The 19,867-nt window shown below is 39.6% G+C and overlaps 1 protein-coding gene across 2 annotated transcripts; it reads right to left on the bottom strand.

Moving 5' to 3' along the window:
* Positions 1–222: 222 nt before the first annotated feature.
* LOC133870512 (uncharacterized) lies at positions 223–17,977 on the bottom strand. 2 transcript variants are annotated; one of them, XM_062307671.1, is made up of 8 exons: positions 17,707–17,977; positions 16,365–16,501; positions 12,538–14,640; positions 12,385–12,439; positions 9,786–9,934; positions 2,816–2,902; positions 1,405–1,533; positions 223–498 (listed from the first exon to the last, which is right to left on the bottom strand). In XM_062307671.1, exons 2-8 carry the CDS (start codon positions 16,467–16,469, stop codon positions 397–399), a joined length of 2,730 nt encoding a protein of 909 aa, XP_062163655.1. In that variant the 5' UTR covers positions 16,470–16,501; positions 17,707–17,977; the 3' UTR covers positions 223–396. The 2 variants fall into 2 exon arrangements, with proteins under 2 accessions (XP_062163655.1, XP_062163656.1); XM_062307672.1 differs by lacking the exon at positions 16,365–16,501 and having other exon boundaries at positions 17,707–17,976.
* Positions 17,978–19,867: the final 1,890 nt, after the last annotated feature.

Raw genomic sequence — 19,867 nt, 5'->3', positions numbered from 1 at the left:
TTCTAGCCGTCAAAATCCCATCAGTCAAATGTTGATGGTTGGCTCCGGTAGATGCGACGGAGGCGGCAGAATCAGTCTCGTCCACGTCATGTGGATGATGTAGTAATTGCCAAATTACTCTATATGCAACATGATTGTTTTGATCTTTTCTCTAAGGGGAGGGGGCACGGTGGTGACTCCCTTGAACTACATGGAGAAGAAAATATTATACAGATCCAAACATGTGGTAAAATTGCCTTTTCACTTGATAAAAGAAAATCACAAAATAAAAAAATTCCTCCACTTTTACAGTTGTTACATACAACAGACAATGTAGCTTCCTTAAGGAACCCAGAAAGCGCGGGAAAAATGAGCACCTTCTGATAATCTTACTAGTCATGACATCTGGGCTACAACTCACGGCTGGTGCTTCTGGGTTTGGTTATTCTTGGTGATGTTATCCAAATACTGCTTCACACAAGTTTGGTTCGTCTCGAATATGAACGGCATTCCCCGTATCTGCGAATTTACTGTTAGTCACAAACCACCTCATACTTCAATATATACTGAAACTGACTGCACTGATATAGTTCTTTAAGGAATGGCATTCCCCTTATACCGCTGGCTGTTAATTTAAACAAATCTTAATAAGGCATAAGTTACACTTGGGTACTCCAACAACAATAGATCCTGTGATTTAGACACCTTGAGGGCTATAAAACTGGAAGTTTGGCTATAGGCTGCTACGAACTACTCTCTGGTCAGTTCAATGTTATGGGTCTAAAGCATCAGCTTGTGAAGTTACTAATTAATGTAAAAATATACCCAATAAAATGTTTTTATTTAATTGATGCATTGCGAAACTTTGCATACTCTACCATTGTAAAACATGTAACTGATGGGTCAAAGAATGAGATTAGAAATTGTAAGAAAATTAGTGCAAGAAGGGTTTCTAAAAATATTCAAGATGTACCTCCTATCCAATTAGGTTCAGGATTCTGAACCACTGACAATTTTGATCATATTCAAGAAAGAAACTACAGAAATCATGATGAATTGAAAAGACTAATGAGAGTATTTTCCTCAGAAAAAGTAAAGAATACAATAAAGCCACATGGAGGGTTTGGTTTTATACAAGGCTAAAGATCCTAAGCAGTTATTTAATAAAAGGAGCAATTTTAAAATGCTATCATTGGTAACAGATTAGACTTCGTTTTTTTGACAAGTAAACAGATCAGACTTTGAATTTATGGATGAAACACAGGACTATTATCAACACCAAAACTGGTTGGTGCCAAAAATGATAGTATATTGTAAAGTTAGTTCGCATTATGATGATAGAAAAGATACCAGGGCATGGAAATCTGCAATAAAACTTATGATACCTTTCAATTAAATCATGTTTGAAGAACTATAGGAACATACCTCAATCAAACAACTGGAAATGAGGCTTAGACTCTGACCAGGGCCTACTTCCTTGTTATTCACTGAAATTGAGCACTTGCCAAGATTTTTCAGATCGAATGATCCACTTTTGTCCATCTTTATTATAGCCTAATAAATGTGCAAAAGAAAGAAAATTAATCCACTTCAAGTCAAAGCAGAATATCTACACCTTAGTGGGCTAGCTAAGGGTCAAGAGTATCTAAAGATGTCTATCAGCCTAAAAACAATGGGATCCTTTTTTTCTCTCTTAGGGGGGGGGGGGGGTGTGGGTGAGGAGGAGGTGGGAGGCAAAGCAGTGGCATCCCTGATAAAGGTAAACGACTTATCTTCTCAACTAACACCTACATACACACCAAAACAAAATAAACAAATTAAGTACAAGAAAATAATTTAAAGGGAAATCTTTGCTTCTATATTTGGGCAAGACTTGCAGCAGAATAGTCAAATTACAAATCATTAATATCTTGCTTAGGTATAAAATAAAATCTCTGCCTTGACAAAAAAATTAAAATCTCTATCTTGCTGCAGGAATTACTTGAACCACGTTACTTAATGCTAGCTGCACCAAATATTATTCAAATGACCAAAAATTGTGTAAACTACTGAAGTGGTAACAATAATCCTCTCCTCTTTCAAGTCCTTAGCAATCATTTTTTATCTTGCTTTTTCCATCCCCATCCTCTTTTTCCCCTTCTCCACCACCAACTTAAAGCGAACTACTCTTTACAATAGCACATTCGTAGGTCCTACTTGCACATCTTACTCTCGAATGTTGCCACATGTACCTTCTTGAGAATGCATTCATTTAATATTTAAGAATACAAACTGATAGTATTAATTTTCTCTTCTTTTTTTTTTTTTCAAAAAGGAACAGGAAAGATGGAAAACCAAAGCAATGCCTCTCATGGCACGCAAGCATCAAGAGATACGGTAAGGAATTGATGCACCGTCAGGGACTGACTGGTGTATTACCTGCCAAGCGTTCTAGGTGAGCCTGATTCAGCCTTATTGAATGCTCAAGGACAAATCTAACAGGAAATTTGTTTTTTCTCTTATATTAGGCACTTGGTGGGAGCAATGAGTCATCGTAACTGTCCTCATGGGTCACGTCTTGATATTTTGGAACTGTCTATTCTATTGTCAATTTTACCTTCATCTAGGAAACTGATATGACAATGATATTATGTTTATTACAAACGGAGATTTTTTTTTTTTTTTTTTTGATAAGTGAAGTATATTTCAAAAAAAGCGCAAGGGGCGCAAAAAGAAGGAGATCTTCAAAGCAAATTAATAAATATAAATAAATTCCATATGTTGACAGTTTAGGAGAGAAAGATCAACCCAAATTCTTACTAGAATGGAAGAACATCGTGACAATAGAAAATCTCACCTGCCGTCGAGATATTTTATTAGCACGCCCTTCCCTTCCCAAGTCAATGTCAATAATAACATCGTCTGTTGCTCTACCAAGTAACACCTGCAAAAACAAACGACATTTTATTGATAGCATTGTCGCATGTCTGCTGACCTAGGCAATAATTTGCAACATTAGTTTTGACTGGCTTACTCTTGTCTATAACATCAAGACCTACATCGCTTCAGAAATGAAGTCCCAAAAGGACATAAATTAGCTATAAACCAGTCTAATAAAGTGACAACTGTTCTTTAACATGTGAAAAACACATGTTTTTTTAATAGCATGTATAACAAAACATGTACTTCTCACATGCTTTAAGAACACATATCACTTTATTAGACTGATTTATAGCTAATTTTTGTCCGTCCCAAAAGAACCTCATATTTATTGTGTTCGGCAAGTTTCCAATTTAACAAAAAAAAAAAAAAATCAAAATTTACTATCTTGTTCTTTTCAAACATATGCAGTGCTTATCGTCGCAAAAAGCCAGATTGATTACTTAAACAATTTAGGGGAGTGTTAAATCCAAACTCATAGTCACATCCATATGATTCATGGTTGTCTCACTGGAATGATTTCTGGGAGTGAAACCCACTTCCAATAAAGCAGATCATGCATAATAAAAGAATTCTCTTTGAATAATGTTTTTCAACCTTATTGAATCAGGTTGATTGTACTTGTATATATAGCAATAGGTTACAAGAGTTTGATTCAGCTATTGCTTCTATAGAGAGACTTACTCTAGCTATATGATATACACCGTTAGGATGAGATATACATTGGTAGAGATTGGTTTGAACTAAAACTATTATGATCTAAATAGATACACACGGTTAGAGATAGGTTTGATCTAAACCTAATTTGATCTAAATCTAACCGTTTACAATTCAAACCTCAAGGTTATCTAAAACTCTTATCTTCGGTTGAAGCTAAGAGACCTTCAACACTCGGACTCTTGGATAAGAGTCCTTGTGCTTTAACATCCCCCCTCAAGGTCAGCGGGTCAGGATACACGTTGAGCTTGGAGCAAAACCACTGAAACCGGTTGGAAACAATTGGTTTGGTGAGGACATCAACAATTTGCTCTTTGCTGGGGATGAACAGAATTTGTAGAGTCTTGGCAGCAACCTGATCACGAACGAAGTGGAAATCGATTTTCACATGTTTGGTTCTAGCATGGAAAACCAGGTTGGCTGCCAAGTATGTGGCTCCAATGTTATCACACCATAACTTTGGAGGAGAAGGGAGCTGAACACCAAGATCCCGGAGAAGATAATGAATCCATAGCAGTTCGGCTGTGGCATTGGCAACCGACTTATACTCAGCTTCGGTACTCGATCCGGACATCGTGGAATGTTTCTTAGAACTCCAAGAAATCAGATTTGAACCCCAAAATACACAATAACCTCCAGTAGACTTCCGATTGTCAGGGCATCATGCCCAATCCGCATCGGAGAAGGCTTCAAGTGTGGATGTATTCGATCGAGTGAGTAGGAGACCATGAGAGATCGTGTGCTTTAGGTAGCGAAATATCCTTTTAACAGCTTGCCAATGAAGTTTAGAAGGCTTGTGCATGAACTGACACACTCGGTTTACTGCAAAAACCAAGTCAGGTCGCGTGAGGGATAAATATTGCAAGGATCCCATGGTGCTTCGATAGAGCTAAGGATCTTCCATGGAATCACCATCAAACGCTAAGAGAGAGCTGGAAGAAGACATTGGAGATGAGATGGGCTTAGCTTCCAGCATATTTGTACGCTTGAGTAAGTCAAGGATGTGACGTCTTTGGGAAAGTAAAAGACCGGTTTTCAGGGGAGTGACTTCCACACCGAGGAAGTAGTTCAGTTTGCCAAGATCTTTGACTGTAAATGACATCCGAAGCTGCTGCAAAAGATCTGAAATAGCTACTGGAACAGAGGCAGTGATGATGATATCATCAACATAGACTAAAACAAACATAGTTAATGATGAAGTCCTTAAAATAAAGAGAGAAGAATTTGCCTTAAAACTAGTAAAGCCTAGTTCATGAAGCCTGGTACTTAATCATGCAAACCAGGCCCTTGGTGATTGTTTCAAGCCATAGAGAGCTTTTTGTAGCTTACAAACATGATCCGGCAGGCTTGGATGAGAGAAACCGGGTGGTTGAGTCATATAAACTTCTTCATCTAGATAGCCATGTAGAAATGCGTTTTGAATGTCAATTTGACGCATATCCCAGCCGCGAGAGTAAGCAACTTTGAACACCCACTTTCAGCCTACAAGGTTTGTAGCTTGCTAAGGAGGGACTAGAGTCCAAATCTGGTTCTGAAGGAGAGCATTAAACTCTGTCTGCATAACTTGCCTCCACTCGGGTATTTTGACAGCATTGGAATAGCATGTAGGTTATGTAAGTGCTACATCATGTACAGCCAGTAGAGCCCGAGAGATAGGATATTTAACTTTGCCATCAGTGAAGATCCTCGGTTGCACAATCTGATTCTGTGCACGGGTGACCATTGGATGTAACTGGGTGGGAGCAGGGCAGGGAGGAGGGGAACTAGACACAGCAGAGGATTCTGAGGAACCGGATCAAATACTGGATGCAGCAGGTGATAAAGGAGGAGGAGGAGAAGGACTTACTGCTGCAGGTGGAGAACTGACTGGGTAGGGGGGCAGTGTTAAGGAAGATGGTAATACGGTAGATGAAGCTTGCAAATGTGGAATAGATGTTGATGAATGAGAAGAAAAGGGAAAGGATTGTTCATGAAACACAACATCACGAGAGATGTACATGCGGGCTGTTGGGATATGAAAACATTTGTAGCCTTTATGATTTCGGCTATAACCTAGGAAGACACATTCTTTGGACCGAAAATCAAACTTGTGCTGATTATATGGACGAAGATTAGGAAAGCATGCACAACCGAAAATTCTTAAAAAATTGTAATCAGGGCTGCGATTAAACAGCTTTTGGAAAGGAGAGAAATTTTGTAGGACAAGTGTGGGGAGACGATTGATTAGCTAACATGAAGTTTGGCAAGCTTTATCCCAGAAAGTTTTGGGAACATGACTTTCAGCAAGAAGGGCAAGAGATGTATCAATGATATGCCTATGTTTGCGCTCAACACAACCTTGTTGTTGATGTGTATGAGGACATTAAATACGATGAATAATGCCATGTTTGTGAAAGAATGTGTTTAAAGGACCAAATTCTCCACCCCAATCAATTTGAACTTGTTTGATTTTTTTATTTTTTTTTTATAAGTAAGAAAAGTTTTATTAGAAAAAACGTAAAGCGCCCCTAAGTACACAGGAAATATACATAGGAACAACCAAAGCCAACCCACAAAAAGCACCCAACAAAACCATAAAGCCTAAAAGGAGCACCCGAGAACAGCCCACAAAAGAACCCAACAAATCCCACAAGGAGGTAAGCCCAAAAACCTCTAAACCCACAAGGGCACAAAACCCTACTACATGAAAGCTTTGCCTTTCCCGCGCCTAAAGGAAGCGCTTGCAACGCCATAATTAATGGAACTTTTCAAATTCAAAAGCTCTCTTTCTTTTGATCTTTTGGCATGCTATCATCTTGTCCCGATGGAATTCATCTTCCATGGCATCAAGGATTGCCAAAGACTCCTCGCCCTGAACCCCGTCCAACAACCAATCTAAGGGCAACCCATCCCAAAAATTATCATCCTTCTCCCAAACAACTAACTCCCTATTAAGATCAAACCCGACAGGCCATTCCTGAGATTGAGAAAGACCATTGCCCTCTACGGATGAAGGAATGATGCGACATCCCGGGGGGGAGTGAAGCCCTTTCCGTTTGACGCCCGAACCGGACCAAGCAAACGGGCCCAGAAGACTCCCAAGAGCCCAGCCCAAAGCCAAATTAAAGCTGAGGAGCATCCTGGTCCACGTACGCAAATTTGAATTCAAACGAGATGGACCTCGTGCAGAGTAAACAGCATGCATCTTATTCTTACCCAGCGGACGACGAGGTAAACCATTGTCCAGCGGATCAAACGAAGAGCTCCGTAACCATACTGGAGGCGTGGACTTCTCCGTCGACCCGTGCGGTTGCTCCTCCAAGTCAAAGCAATTCACCGCCAATCTCCCGTCTTCGACCACCCTACACCATGATATCGGAAATAGGTCCAACCCACGCAGTTCTCCATCTAAACCCCACAACCCAGTATGCGTGCTGTGAGAGACAACTTCACCCCGAACCACTGCCGCATACGATGGAGGAGACCTGCCCAGCCGACTGGAAGAGACACCCCTTATCTAAGTCCCCTCCAAAGAAGACGCCTCAAAACCCATCGTCCGATCCTTAGGACCGAGGAAATTGATCATCTTCCGCAGTTCCCCCGCAACCCGAGCCCAGCCCCAACCTTCACGACCTTCAGGGAGCCAAATAGCCCCTTTTCGACCACCCTTAGCGAAGACTTCCACCTCTAGGTAGCGGCCGGACTTGTTCTCACCCCCCTCGAACCATCAATACTTTCACATTCTCCCGGAAGTACTTGTTTGATTTTAGTGTTAAAGAGACGTTCAACCATAGATTGAAAATGGAGAAAAACATAAAAGACATCAGATTTGCATTGAATTGGAAAAAGCCAAGTAAATCGGCTGAAAGCATCAACAAAGGAAACATAGTACTTATTCACATTAGAGGAAACAATAGGGGAAGGACCCAATACATCTGAAAAAATAAACTCTAAAGGAAGATTAAAAACTGAAGTAGATTCCAAGAAGGGAAGCTGATGTGCTTTAGCTTGCTGGCAGGAGACACAAGAAGCAGTCGGCTTATTGGAAACAGCAGGAAGAGAAAACTTGGAAATCACATGCTTAACAGTGCGTAGAGCAGGGTGACCCAAGCTTTTATGCCATTGATCAACGGAAGTCCTTTCACCAACAAGAGAGTATGGAGATGGAAAGGAAGTGGGAGAAGGCAGCAGCTGATAAAGGCCGTTCTTAAGTGGACCCCAGTGAAGAATTGACCTGGTCCGACAGTCCTTGATGACAAAAAAAGAAGAGTAAAACTCAAAATATACATCGTTGTCATGAGCAAATTGACAGACAGACAAAAGGTTTTTGCAAATAGAGGAAACATGCAACAATTGTTTAAGAAGAAAAGAACGACGTGGAGAAGACAGAATAGCAGAGCCAATATTATGGATAGACAAACCTTTAACATTTCCCACCCGGATTTGGTCAGAACCCGTGTAAGCATCAGAGGACAACGTGAGGCTGTTCAGGTCATGAGTGAGATGGTGAGTAGCCCCGGAATCATGATACCAGCTATCATCTGTTGGTAGGATAGGAGAGGAGTAGAAAGCCTACAATGGGGACTAAGCGCCATGCTGAGAAGTCTAATCAAATCGTTGATAGCAAGTGGTGGCATAGTGGCCCAGTTTGTTGCATATCTGACAGAGAGGTCGAGAGGATCCTGCATGGCCACGACCACGGCGACCAGAAGATTGACCACATTCGCCAGGAAAAGAGACACGATAGCCACGGCCACAAACAGTATTGAAGCTGCAATCGTGCTGGCTAGAATTTCCAGAGTTTCTGGTAGTGACATGAGCAGTGGCTTTGGAGATATCTGTGTTGGCCAGTTGCTGCTCGAGATGCATCTCATGGGCGAGGAGAAGATCATAGATATCATCTCGGGAGATGGAATCAACCCGAGTAGTGACTGAGGTGACTAAAGGATCAAACTCTAATCCAAGTCCAGCTAACAGGAAGGAGACGGCCTCAAAGTCGTTGAGAGGTTGGCCACATCCAGAAAGTGTGTCACTGAGAGTTTTTAGCTTGTGGAAATAATCGGTCATGGAGGAATTACCTTTCTTTAAGGTAGCAAATTGGAAGTGAGCTTGCATAATCCGGGCATGGGCTTGGGAAGCAAACATTTTCTCCAGCGATTCCCATAGTGCACGAGATGTGGTGCAGCCCACGGCATGGAAAACATAGGAGTCAGACAAGGTGGATAGTAGCACACTGATGATGAGTTGATCTCGTTGATACCAAGAGAGATATTCCGGGTTGGCAATCATCACGGGAGCTCCAAGGGTAGTGACAAGATTCACTATCAGTTGATCAAGAGGAGGAACTGTGCCACCAATGAATCCATACACATCTTGTCCTCGAAGATATGCAAGGAGTTGGAACTACCAGGCCATATGATTGTCCATGGTCAGTTTGATGGAAGGAGAGTGGTTCATATGTGGGATATTGAACGCAAAAGATTGGGTGGTGGAACTGGAAACAGTGGTAACACTAGATTCGGCCATTGAGAAGAGAAAGAGAGGAACAGAAAAGATGAGCAGACGATTAGTCTTTTTGTTGCTCTGATACCATAAAAAAATTCTCTTTGAATAATGTTTTTCAACCTTATTGAATTAGGTTGATTGTACTCGTATATATAGCCATAGGTTACAAGAGTTTGATTTAGCTATTGCTTCTATAGAGATTTACTCTAGCTATATGATATACAAGGTTAGGATGAGATATACATTGGTAGAGATTGGTTTGAACTAAAACTATTCTGATCTAAATAGATATACACAGAGACAGGTTTGATCTAAGCCTAATCTGATCTAAGTCTAACCATTTACAATTCAAACCTCAAGGTTATCTAAAACTCTTATCTTCGGTTGAAGCTAAGAGACCTTCAACACTCGGACTCTTATCCAAGAGTCCTTATGCTTTAACACATAATGATACCTTTTCCGAGATAATTGTTGTTTTAGATTTTCAGCGTGCAAAACTGATCCAGAAATTACTATATAAAGTTAACAAAATTATTGTTGCAAATTTTAGAACATTTACTCAAAAATTACTTCTTTTTTTTTATAAGTAATAAAATCAAAAAAAGGCAACTCCTGATAGAGAGGTCTACAAAATGATCATATAGCCAACCGGGAGTAGGAGGGAATGGAATTGTAGATTGACATACCTCAGGTTTTTTAATATAATGCTTCGAATGTCGACCATACAAAATGGCAAATGCTCCATGAGATGCAATGGCTCTCCGCATATAAGAATGAGCACCCTGCTCCAGCCTTATAATTGCCCTCTTTGTGTCCTCATGCTGATATCTTGAAACTGCACATTAAAAAAAAAAAAAAAAGGAGAGAAAAAAGAAAAAAGAAAGAAAGAAAGAAAGAAAGAAAGAAAGAAGGAAGAAGAAGAAGAAGAAGAAGTTAACTCAAGATGAAGAAGGCATTATGCATATGCATAGGACATAAGCACAAAAACTCAAGAAGTTAACTCTCTCACCATTAAAATGGATGCTTATGAAACGAGAAAAAAAAAAATTAAAATAGACAAATACGGTGAAAGAGGGAGGGGGGGAGCATAGCATGAAAGATGTAATGCATTGCTCAAGTAATCATAGGTTGTCTCAAGCATATAGGGTATTATAAATTGATGGGAAAAATGCACTTCTAGTTCCTGTGGTTCGGGATTGTGACAAATAACTCCATAGGGTTTTAAAAGTGTTTAATTAATCCCTAGGGTAAGCAAAAAAAGAAAAATTGGTCCCTACCATAAAAAAGATGACGGAATCTGTTAACTTGACATATCAGCACCAAATATATAATGACATGTGTCCGATTTGCTTAATTCAGTGCCAAAAATACACGTTGGACTTGACAATTCACCAATTTAGAGAAATATATACTCCACATTAGCTCACTCTCTCCAAGTCAGCAAGGTAAAAGTAAAACTAGGAAAAAGAGTATAGTTAAATAGTCAACCAAATCGTTCATCGTTGATTCCAAATCTCCTCAGACACCACCCAACAAAATTCTAAATTGTCACCCTTGTTGATTCCAAGCATCTTTGTGTTGTTTCATGGCTCTTGTTTTTCTACTGTAGTGATACAAAACGGTGGAGCGGCCATGGCTCTGGCGAGAAGTTTTTTTATTGGACGTTACATCCTGGATTTTGGATTCTTTTGGTTTTTAATTTTCAACCAAAAGTTCCAAAGTGTAGCTTGCTAATGAATTAAGGAAAAAAATGTCACTTTCCGTTTATGCTGCGTGGACTTTCCACTGGCATGAAATTTGAAGATAGCACGAAACAACAAACACAACCATCATTACCCCATTTCTCACCAATGCCTAGGAAAGAAAAACAATGGTACTTGAAGTTTCAAAGAGAGAAAAGAGGGTAAGAGAGACTTTAAGGGGAAAGATGATTGCATGAAGCGACACACAGACAGTTTGATAGCGAGAGACATATATATATATATATATATATATAGAGAGAGAGAGAGAGAGGGGGGTACGGTAAAGAAAGACGATTATGGGAGAGTTTCAGCGCTACCACCACGTCCATCGATGGAGACCCTCTTCACGGGTGGGGTTGGAGCGAAACCAGGACCCATGACTATGGTGTCCAGCTTCTTCTCCAACAACTACGCGGACAGAATTGCCAATCCTTCTCTCAACTACTCAATGGAGCCATGGCCTCTCTACTGTTACGTATCACTACAGCAGAAAAACAACAAGACACGAAACGGCACAAAGATGACCGGAATTGACGAGGGTGGAGATTTGGAATTTTGTTGGGTGGCGTCTGGGAGATTTAGAATCGATGATGAAGGATTTGGGTGATGATTTGACTTCTCTTTTTTCTTGTTTTACTTTTACCTTCCTAACGTTGAGAGAGTGAGCTAACATGGAGTATGTGTCTCTAAATTGGTAAGTCTAGTGTGTATTTTTTGTAATGACTAAACCAGCCGGACAAGTGTTGTTATATTATTGGTGTTGACATGTCAAGTTAATGGATTCCGTCAAGTTTTCTAATGGTAGAGACCTTTTTTTTTTTCCTTACCCTCAGAAGTGATTAATCACTTTTTAAACCTTAGGAAGCTATTTGTCACAACTACAAACCACAAGGACCAAAAGCGCATTTTTCTCTAAATTGAATAACAAATTATTTATTAAAGAAAGTAAGCATACCTGGACAGGCATGCATACAGACACAATAAGAGAAAGAACGGAGACAGGTACTGTACACAAAGAGGCTGCAATCATCTATCTCATTATATTTTGAGGACATTGAACACATATCTTGTAACAGCAAGGTTGATATACATAAAGCAAACACCAAAAACATGCAAAATGTGCACACATTGTCTGTTGTATGGCAAATTAAAAGTAACAAGAACATGTATAAATTCCCACTTCATCAATAATAAAAATATCAACACAACATTAAATAATCTAAATCATATACAAGAAACCAAATTATCTATGTTATATGTGCTCAAATTCAACCTAACATCACTCAACTTGAGGAGCAAGCATAGCATACATCTGAATGAAGGTCAAATATTATAAAATGCCCAGCCATGAAATGTCTTAAAGAAAGGAGAGAGAAAGAATAGAACCATTATTTCATCTCCATATATTAGCAGAGTAAAGCATGATAAAATTAGATCAGTGGCTAGAGGATTTTCAAACAAGAAGTGCAGACCATCCTGGTCAACAGGCAAACAAGTAATGAACATTGGATCTTTTTATCAATTCTGCCAGACTGAGAAATACCTTCCTCACTAGAATACAGATCCTGGTCCTCTGGATCCAAGTCCCTGTCAAGTATCTGCAAGGGGAAAAAGATCAATAAAAATGTAACAAATAAATCAAAGATGAGATTCAAAATATCCACCAATCAACTATAAGGTTTGTAATAGCATTCACCATCGCCTCAATATCTGAATAATGAGGTACATCATCATCGCTCTCAATGGGTAGCTCTTCCAGATCTGATATTGGAGGGTTTCCCACAGGTTCAGATACAGCAATATCTACAGGTCCCATTTCTGCACTTGATTGATATTCTCGAATTGTAGCTGGTACATCTAGTTCCTGTTTAATGGCACTAGCATTTGTCTGGGTACAGCCATCTAAGCTATCAGAACCAAGAGATGGCCTCTTTATGAGTGAATCCGTTTGGTTAAGATACTTTGTGGGTGAAACTTCTACCATCTCTTCCTTCAGCATTGAGGGTCTAAGAGAATCAGTGCTCAGATTTGCTGAATTAATATGATTTGAACCACCACAAACAACACCTACACCCCTAGATGCCACATGTCGGTAGTCACTATTGGGTAACTCAAACTTAACCCCATCAACAACTGGATGGTTTATACCCACTTCGGTTAACACATGTGATCCTATCGTCTTAGAGGATGCACGACATTCTCCAGTGTTTTTTCCTTCTCTCTGCGTCAGAATCAGACCTCTTTCATGAGTTCTTTGATTACCAGAGATATCATTAATATTTGAAGAAGTTGGATTATTAGCTCCTTTAAAATTCTTCTGTGCAACATAGGACACTGAAGATGGGGACTGCTGATTTGGTGGGATGAAATCATCATTGCATGGAATTTCTGGATGCTCAGTATTCAATACACAAACTGATTCACTCGGATCAGGAAACTGAGAGTTTGGAGCTGGCAAAGATGATAGCATTTGGGCCCCTGAATCTTGAGCTATATGGCCATCACCACAGCGAGATCCCCTGTTGTCCTCCAACTCTCCAGGACATGCAATAGATGGATTCCTAAGACACATATCTGGAGCTACTGATGTATCTGGTTCAGTTATATTGGGCGTGAGATCTTGACTTACATCAATAGGCGAATTCAACAAAAGTGAGCTTAAGCCATCATAGTAAGATTTATCAATCACATCTTTTCCGTCAACATCCATGAACAGGAGTTCTTCCTCATTTGTAAAATTCAAAAGAGAATTGGACAGTTCCGCCAAATAACCTTCTGCACTAGCAGTTGGACTTCTCAAACCATCATAATAGGGCATTTCAATTTTCACCTTGGAATCTAAGTGACCATCATAACCTGATGTTGTTGCATTCTTAGCATCGTCATCATCAGGAAGTTTAAAGCCACCCTTTTCTCTAAGGCCAACATCAACTGGCATAGATGGCTCTGCAATGCCCTCAACTGCTCTCCATATAGGAATTCCATGAAGTGGAGATGAAAACTCCAAGTTGTGAAATGATGCACCGCACTCCGACATAGGTGAATTGAACACCTGATTACTTTCAAACTCAGAGCAGATATTTCCCGGATCGGTATCAAGTCGATCAAATGTAGATGAGGGTTCTGCACCTAAATCATCGGATTTGAACAGGTTGTGTGCAGGTAACTTTTTTGGTTGACCCAATTCCTCAACCGCTGAGCTATTCCCAGTAAAAGGTGGATTCTCTGCAAAAAGATGAGGAATTTCTTTGTGTATATTATCTTGCTCGATATGAAAATTTTCTTCAACTGGGTGCTGGAATCCAGGATCAAAGGCATGGGCAGCGGCAACTGTGCCACTAGTGGCAGTGCCACTATCCATCAGATTTTGTGGAAAAACATGATGCATAAGATCCAAATTCGATCCTTGGAGTCCAAAATGATCTGAGATAGGATCTCCAGATAAAGGCTCATCCCCATGCCCAATGTAATTGCCATCACCAGGTGCAACAAGAAAACTCAGATCCATGGAGTTGAGGTCATGGCATATTCTTTTTCGCAGAGCATAGTAACAACTACGAACACTTCCAGCCTTTCTCTTCCCAGAAACAGATTTGTTTTCTTTTGAGTTGCCAAATCTATTGAATTTTGATGGAAGAGTTGAAGCAGAAAGTTCAATCGCAATCATGCGAGCAGAAGCTTCTGCAGAGATAACTGGATCATAAAGGAGAGAATGCCACCGATCTTGCAGCTCTTGAACAGTAAATCTTCGAGAAAATTGCACTGCACCTTTAGCAAGTGATTCCAAAGAAGCACCAGCCTGCAAACGGAAAATTAAACAAAAACAGGTTTCTGAAGCCATTACAAATTTTGGGGCCATAACCAATAAGATTTAGTTGATAAATAATTCAAAGGCAAACTCCCACCCCGCACGCGCAGGAAAGGAACATGAAAAAAAAAATGAAGACCAGACCATGAGGAAGATGAAGACCAGACTATTAGAGACATGGCAACCTAAGAGAACATCCATCATACTAATGCTGTGTTTCTCAGTGTTCATAAGATGTATAGTACTTGCAGCATAATTATAGATGAAATAGAGTCAAATGCACAGGTTGACTTGGAAACCTATTGCATAGATACCAGCACGGTGTCCTGCTTGAACATCAAACAAAAAACAAATAGTGGGTTTGACTTGGAAAAGTAGTTTAGAAACATACTTCATCTTCAATTTTAATTTTCAAACAACCTAAATAATCCCCCCCTCCCCCAGCCCCCATTCAAAAAAAAAAAAAAAAAAAAAACATAAAGTCTTCCCTTCTATTTCACGGAGATCCTATATAAAGCTCATTTACCACATCTGAAAGTGCAAAAAGATGTAGGGTCATTTGTCTGCTTGGCTCATCAACCATGGGCTAGTTCATAGCCCTTTGGGATTCAATTACCTAGGAATAGACTTTACAAATAAAGCCTGAGGATTGAGATTCCATTCCTGTCATTTTATATGTATATCAGTACATGGTTACAATTATCTACGTTCCCAATGTGCCTATGATGTAGCACCAGGTGGATCTTTAGCTAGTGCGTATCATCATACGCGAATAGCTTAAGGTATAGATCAACCAGAAGAGGTATGTATAAAAGTATATTCCCCGAGAAGGAATCCTAATTCTGCCTTTGTGACTTCATCAGTCTACTGATGGCAGCATGCCAATACTTTTTCCTAACTACAAAGCTTGAGCCCTGTCTTCGCCCATGAACACAACAGGACATGATCGTCTAACTTGACTTCCGCAGCGAGTCTCATTGCAGCTCTTTCCTGCAATAGTGATGACAGTTTGCCACACCAGACATCACATCCCTTTGAAGTTTCACTTCAATTGCCACAATAAAGCATCATGGCATTTCCTCCACTCGTATGTAGTAACAATCTAATACATTGGAATACACTCAGTAATATTATAATTTTATAAACTGTAGCAGTAGGCATAATTTTATTAGAGGTTCAAGTGGAAATTCAGTTTAGGCCTTGGCTGGAAAACCTGCCTTGATCTTCTATAATAAGTGGCAAACCAGTTTCAAAAGCTTTAGCAAGGTTGTTATCATTAAGTCCAGTAATATACACTGTGGTGGGAATGAACACAGTTCCAGAAGGCAGGAAGAGCAAAGGTGAGTTATCAGCATTGGACTTATGGTGATAGTGCACTAGCCCCTTATGTGCTCCCTTTCCATGGAGACTACCTTATTCACATGCGGATTAAGTAGACTAAATATGTAAGGAAAACTTGATTACTTTTTTTTTTTGGCAGCACAACTGTGCAAATACTTAATTGAAAACAAATCTTAGTTCTCCACTTCTTCAAAATGAACAAACATGTCCTTTATTATTGTTGAGATGCCATAGCCCAATTAAAAATACAGAAATATCAGCTTCATACACTGATATGCTGTCAAGTATTTACCCATATAAGAATAACTAAGTAATGCAACAATTACAACGAGAAGCAACACAGTCTACTAGCATAAGCACATTTACTTTCATACCTTTGTCTGCCAACTTATATGGAATTGTATTAATTGCATTGTTTCATCCACTCTCATCTTTTCCTTTTCTCCTCGACCAGTAACCATACAGATTTGAAGAATCATGAGGCTTTGGCTACATGCCTCCCAGCTCAGACCTAACAGATTTGAAGCTCTCAGTGCTTCTCATGTCAAATTTTTTGTTTTAAACAGCGATTTTGATAAAGATTTTTGAGTTGTCAAATCTTGAGAGAAGCTGACAAAACAACCCTACGACATATGACATGTATGATGCAACTAACTTCAGCATTGCACAGCAGGAACTCAACATAACACGCCCAAGTGTACACTCCCTACTGATTAAATGCTTACAAAGGGTCTTCTTTCCCCATGGACTATGTCAAGGTAAACAGCTCCTCATCTCAAATATGCATGTGAATCTCAAACACGTAGATAAACATAAATTCTTAATAAGATGATTCACAAGCTCATGAAACCATGTCCAAAGAACTAGATTTCAGGGACCTGATATTTTGAACACCCTATGACTGCAGGAACTTCTGAACGCAACAGCTGGCTCCACTTTTGTAGATTATTGGAGAAAGGATAAGGTGTATGGTTTGGTTAAATCTCATTCTTGATACGTTTCTTGGGTCTCCAGAACACCAGCAGCATACATATAAAGAATCATACATTTATGGAGGCATTCAATGTTGACACTTCAGAATCTGATGAATTTAAAGAAAACGACATTCTTAACACCTGCCGAAACCCAATTTGACTTCCGAATATGGCACCCAGACAGTTCGATTCCAACCACATGCTCTTAGTGCGTGGCAAAAAGATCTCAGGAGAACCAACACGGCACCTACGGCGGAAAAGGTGGACAGCTAATAGTTAAAAGTCTGGCTCCACACCACCAATTCTGACAGTATTCTCTAACGGTAATGACTAACCTATCTAACATGGCCAAATTCCTAGATTCTAAACTCTAAGCACTTGAAATCCTCCAATGGTAAGAGTTTTCAGTATCCTAAGACGCTACGCAATTAAGCCCAAAATTCTTTAGTTTCAAACAGTTCATGCATCAACGCACTAAACCAATACTTCAAAAATCCCAAACAGACACAGTGTCTACTACATAAAGCACCAAAAATCAAGATTAATATACTCCTACATTGCGCTTAACAACTCCAAGAACGACTAAAATACAACCAGAAAAAGAAAATTCCCTGATTTTTCAAGAAACACAAATACAAAGCAATTCAGCCACGAACGAGTACACAGTTTTCGCCACAACAAAGAAAACAATAGAACCGATTTTGCAAAGAAAGAACACAAACGGTGGGTTACAAGCCTTTACCTCAACAGCGTTCCTCAGCAGAAGGTCGTCTTCTGGATTCCAAGGCGTCATCGGAGCAAGTGCTCCCATGTCTGAACCTCTCTCTCTCTCTCTCTCTCTCTCTCTAAGCGTGCTTGTTATCTGATAAAGTTGCCACTCATGGAACTAAGCTTCAAGAGAGAGAAACCAAGGAAGAAAAAAAAACGGAGGGGCATTTAGAGGAAACCTAATATAGAGTTGGGGGTTTTGAAACGTGGGCAATTGGGTCGCTGGGCGGTCTCAGGGTAATCCGTGATATCCTGGAATTTCCATGAAATCGAGCTCAGGTGGAGGCCACGTGCCATAATCCCTCCTTGCCTAACCTAGATTCTTCAGTGACAGGAAGGCCCACTGGTACTTTTCTTTTTTTCTTTTTTGTTTTTATAAGTACAAGTTGATGGAGGCTGACCACCCCTTAGTTTTTTGGGGCTATGGTAACTTTGTTTATCAATTTTTTTTTGTTTTTTCTTTCGTTTTGGCAGGATTGTTAATTTCAAAATGTCTTCTTTAGGGAAGTGGCCGAGCCAAAGTGTCGTCGACGGGACTTTTTGGCCGGTTTTTTCACTGTTTTTCTTTTGATTTTGGAAGCCAGATATGCACGTCTCCGCCGATTTCTGATCGACACGCACCCCCCAACCGCGTTTCCCGGCGTTTTCGGCCCCTGCCACCGCAAGCACTGGGCGTATCGGTTGTTGGTGATCGGCACGTGGTGTACATGTGCCTGGGAGCTCTCTACTCCTTGGTGCACGTGTGGTCACGCTCTACCTTTTTTTGGGCCGTGCTCGGTGGCATCGGGTTCTCCGGCGTCGGATCTTCGTCTAGGTGGGTCAGGTGACAACACGTGTCCTACACGCGCCGCCGTCCGGCGGTTTTCAGCCCCCTCTCCCACTGATGGCAGCTTGTTTTTGGGTTTTCTGCTTTTTGTGTTTCTATTTTTTATGTTGTTTGTCTCCGGTCTCAGCCTGCTTGTGTTTGGATCAAATTTTATGAGAATATTTGTTGGCAAATTGCTAGATCAGCCCTCTTTATTTAGAGAAAGAGCGTTATTGTAAGAGGTTCAAATGTCCTTCTTGTAAAATTTGTATTTCTGCTTAGGTAACTATTTTACTAAGACAGATCATTCTGGCTTAGAGAGTTGGGGGTCCTATCCCTTACTTTCAAGTTGTAAGCCTATGGGTTGTTTGCAATATTAATGATGGCACATGCTATTTTGTTAAAAAAAAAAATAAATAAATAAGTACAAGTTGATGGGTCTTTTTTTTTTTTTTTACTTCTTTGGAAAAATTACTAGATAAATTTTTGTAATTTCGGGTTGATAAATAGCTCTAAACACTCTCTAGAATAAGAAACTATATATATATATATATATATTCTTTTTTTCTTTTTTCGTTTTGGGAAGTTACATCACTCACTTTTTAGTGGTCACATCCCATCAGGTGTCATAGGTCCAACTCATTTGATACGTTCTAAATTTATTTATTTATTTATTTTCGCATATTTACGCAGGTCGTATATTGTCACGTTATTTAAAATTTTAATTAATACTATATTATATACGGTGATGTAGCACCATGTGCATTATTAAATATTATAGGAAAATGTTCATTGTATTATAACTTTCACTACAAAATCATTTACAAATTAATGTGATAGTTTATTATCGATGAAATAATTAAAAAATAAATAAAATGAAGTTTTTTACTTAATTATTTAACTAAATACAAACAATCACATCAATTTATAAACAACTTTATACTGAAAGTTAAAGTAGACTAGAAAATGACTTCAAAAATATGGGCTTACATGGAAGCATGTCTACCTGATTAAACATTATAAGAATGATGGTTATTAATTGTGGGACTAATTTAAATAAGTTGTCTGTTGTTAGATTTAGTGATAATGACATTTTGCACGAGGAGAACAGAAAGAGCAAGTGGTGGGGAGGATTAAAACGACATTTGTTGGACCTAGCCTGCTGACTGGATAGAATCTGGAGGGGACAGTGGAAGATAGTATTGGGCTGACTTTTTGCTTTATTTAAGAATCCAATGACTTCTTTGCTTTGGTGAACAAGCGTTGGGGTGAGAAATTTCTTCGCAAAGATTAAGTCAAGAGTGTTGTTGGGTATATTATAAGCATTTAT

Source organism: Alnus glutinosa, chromosome 6, assembly GCF_958979055.1.
Source record: "Alnus glutinosa chromosome 6, dhAlnGlut1.1, whole genome shotgun sequence".
Lineage (NCBI taxonomy): Eukaryota > Viridiplantae > Streptophyta > Magnoliopsida > Fagales > Betulaceae > Alnus > Alnus glutinosa.
This window is presented reverse-complemented; position numbering and strand designations above follow the sequence as displayed.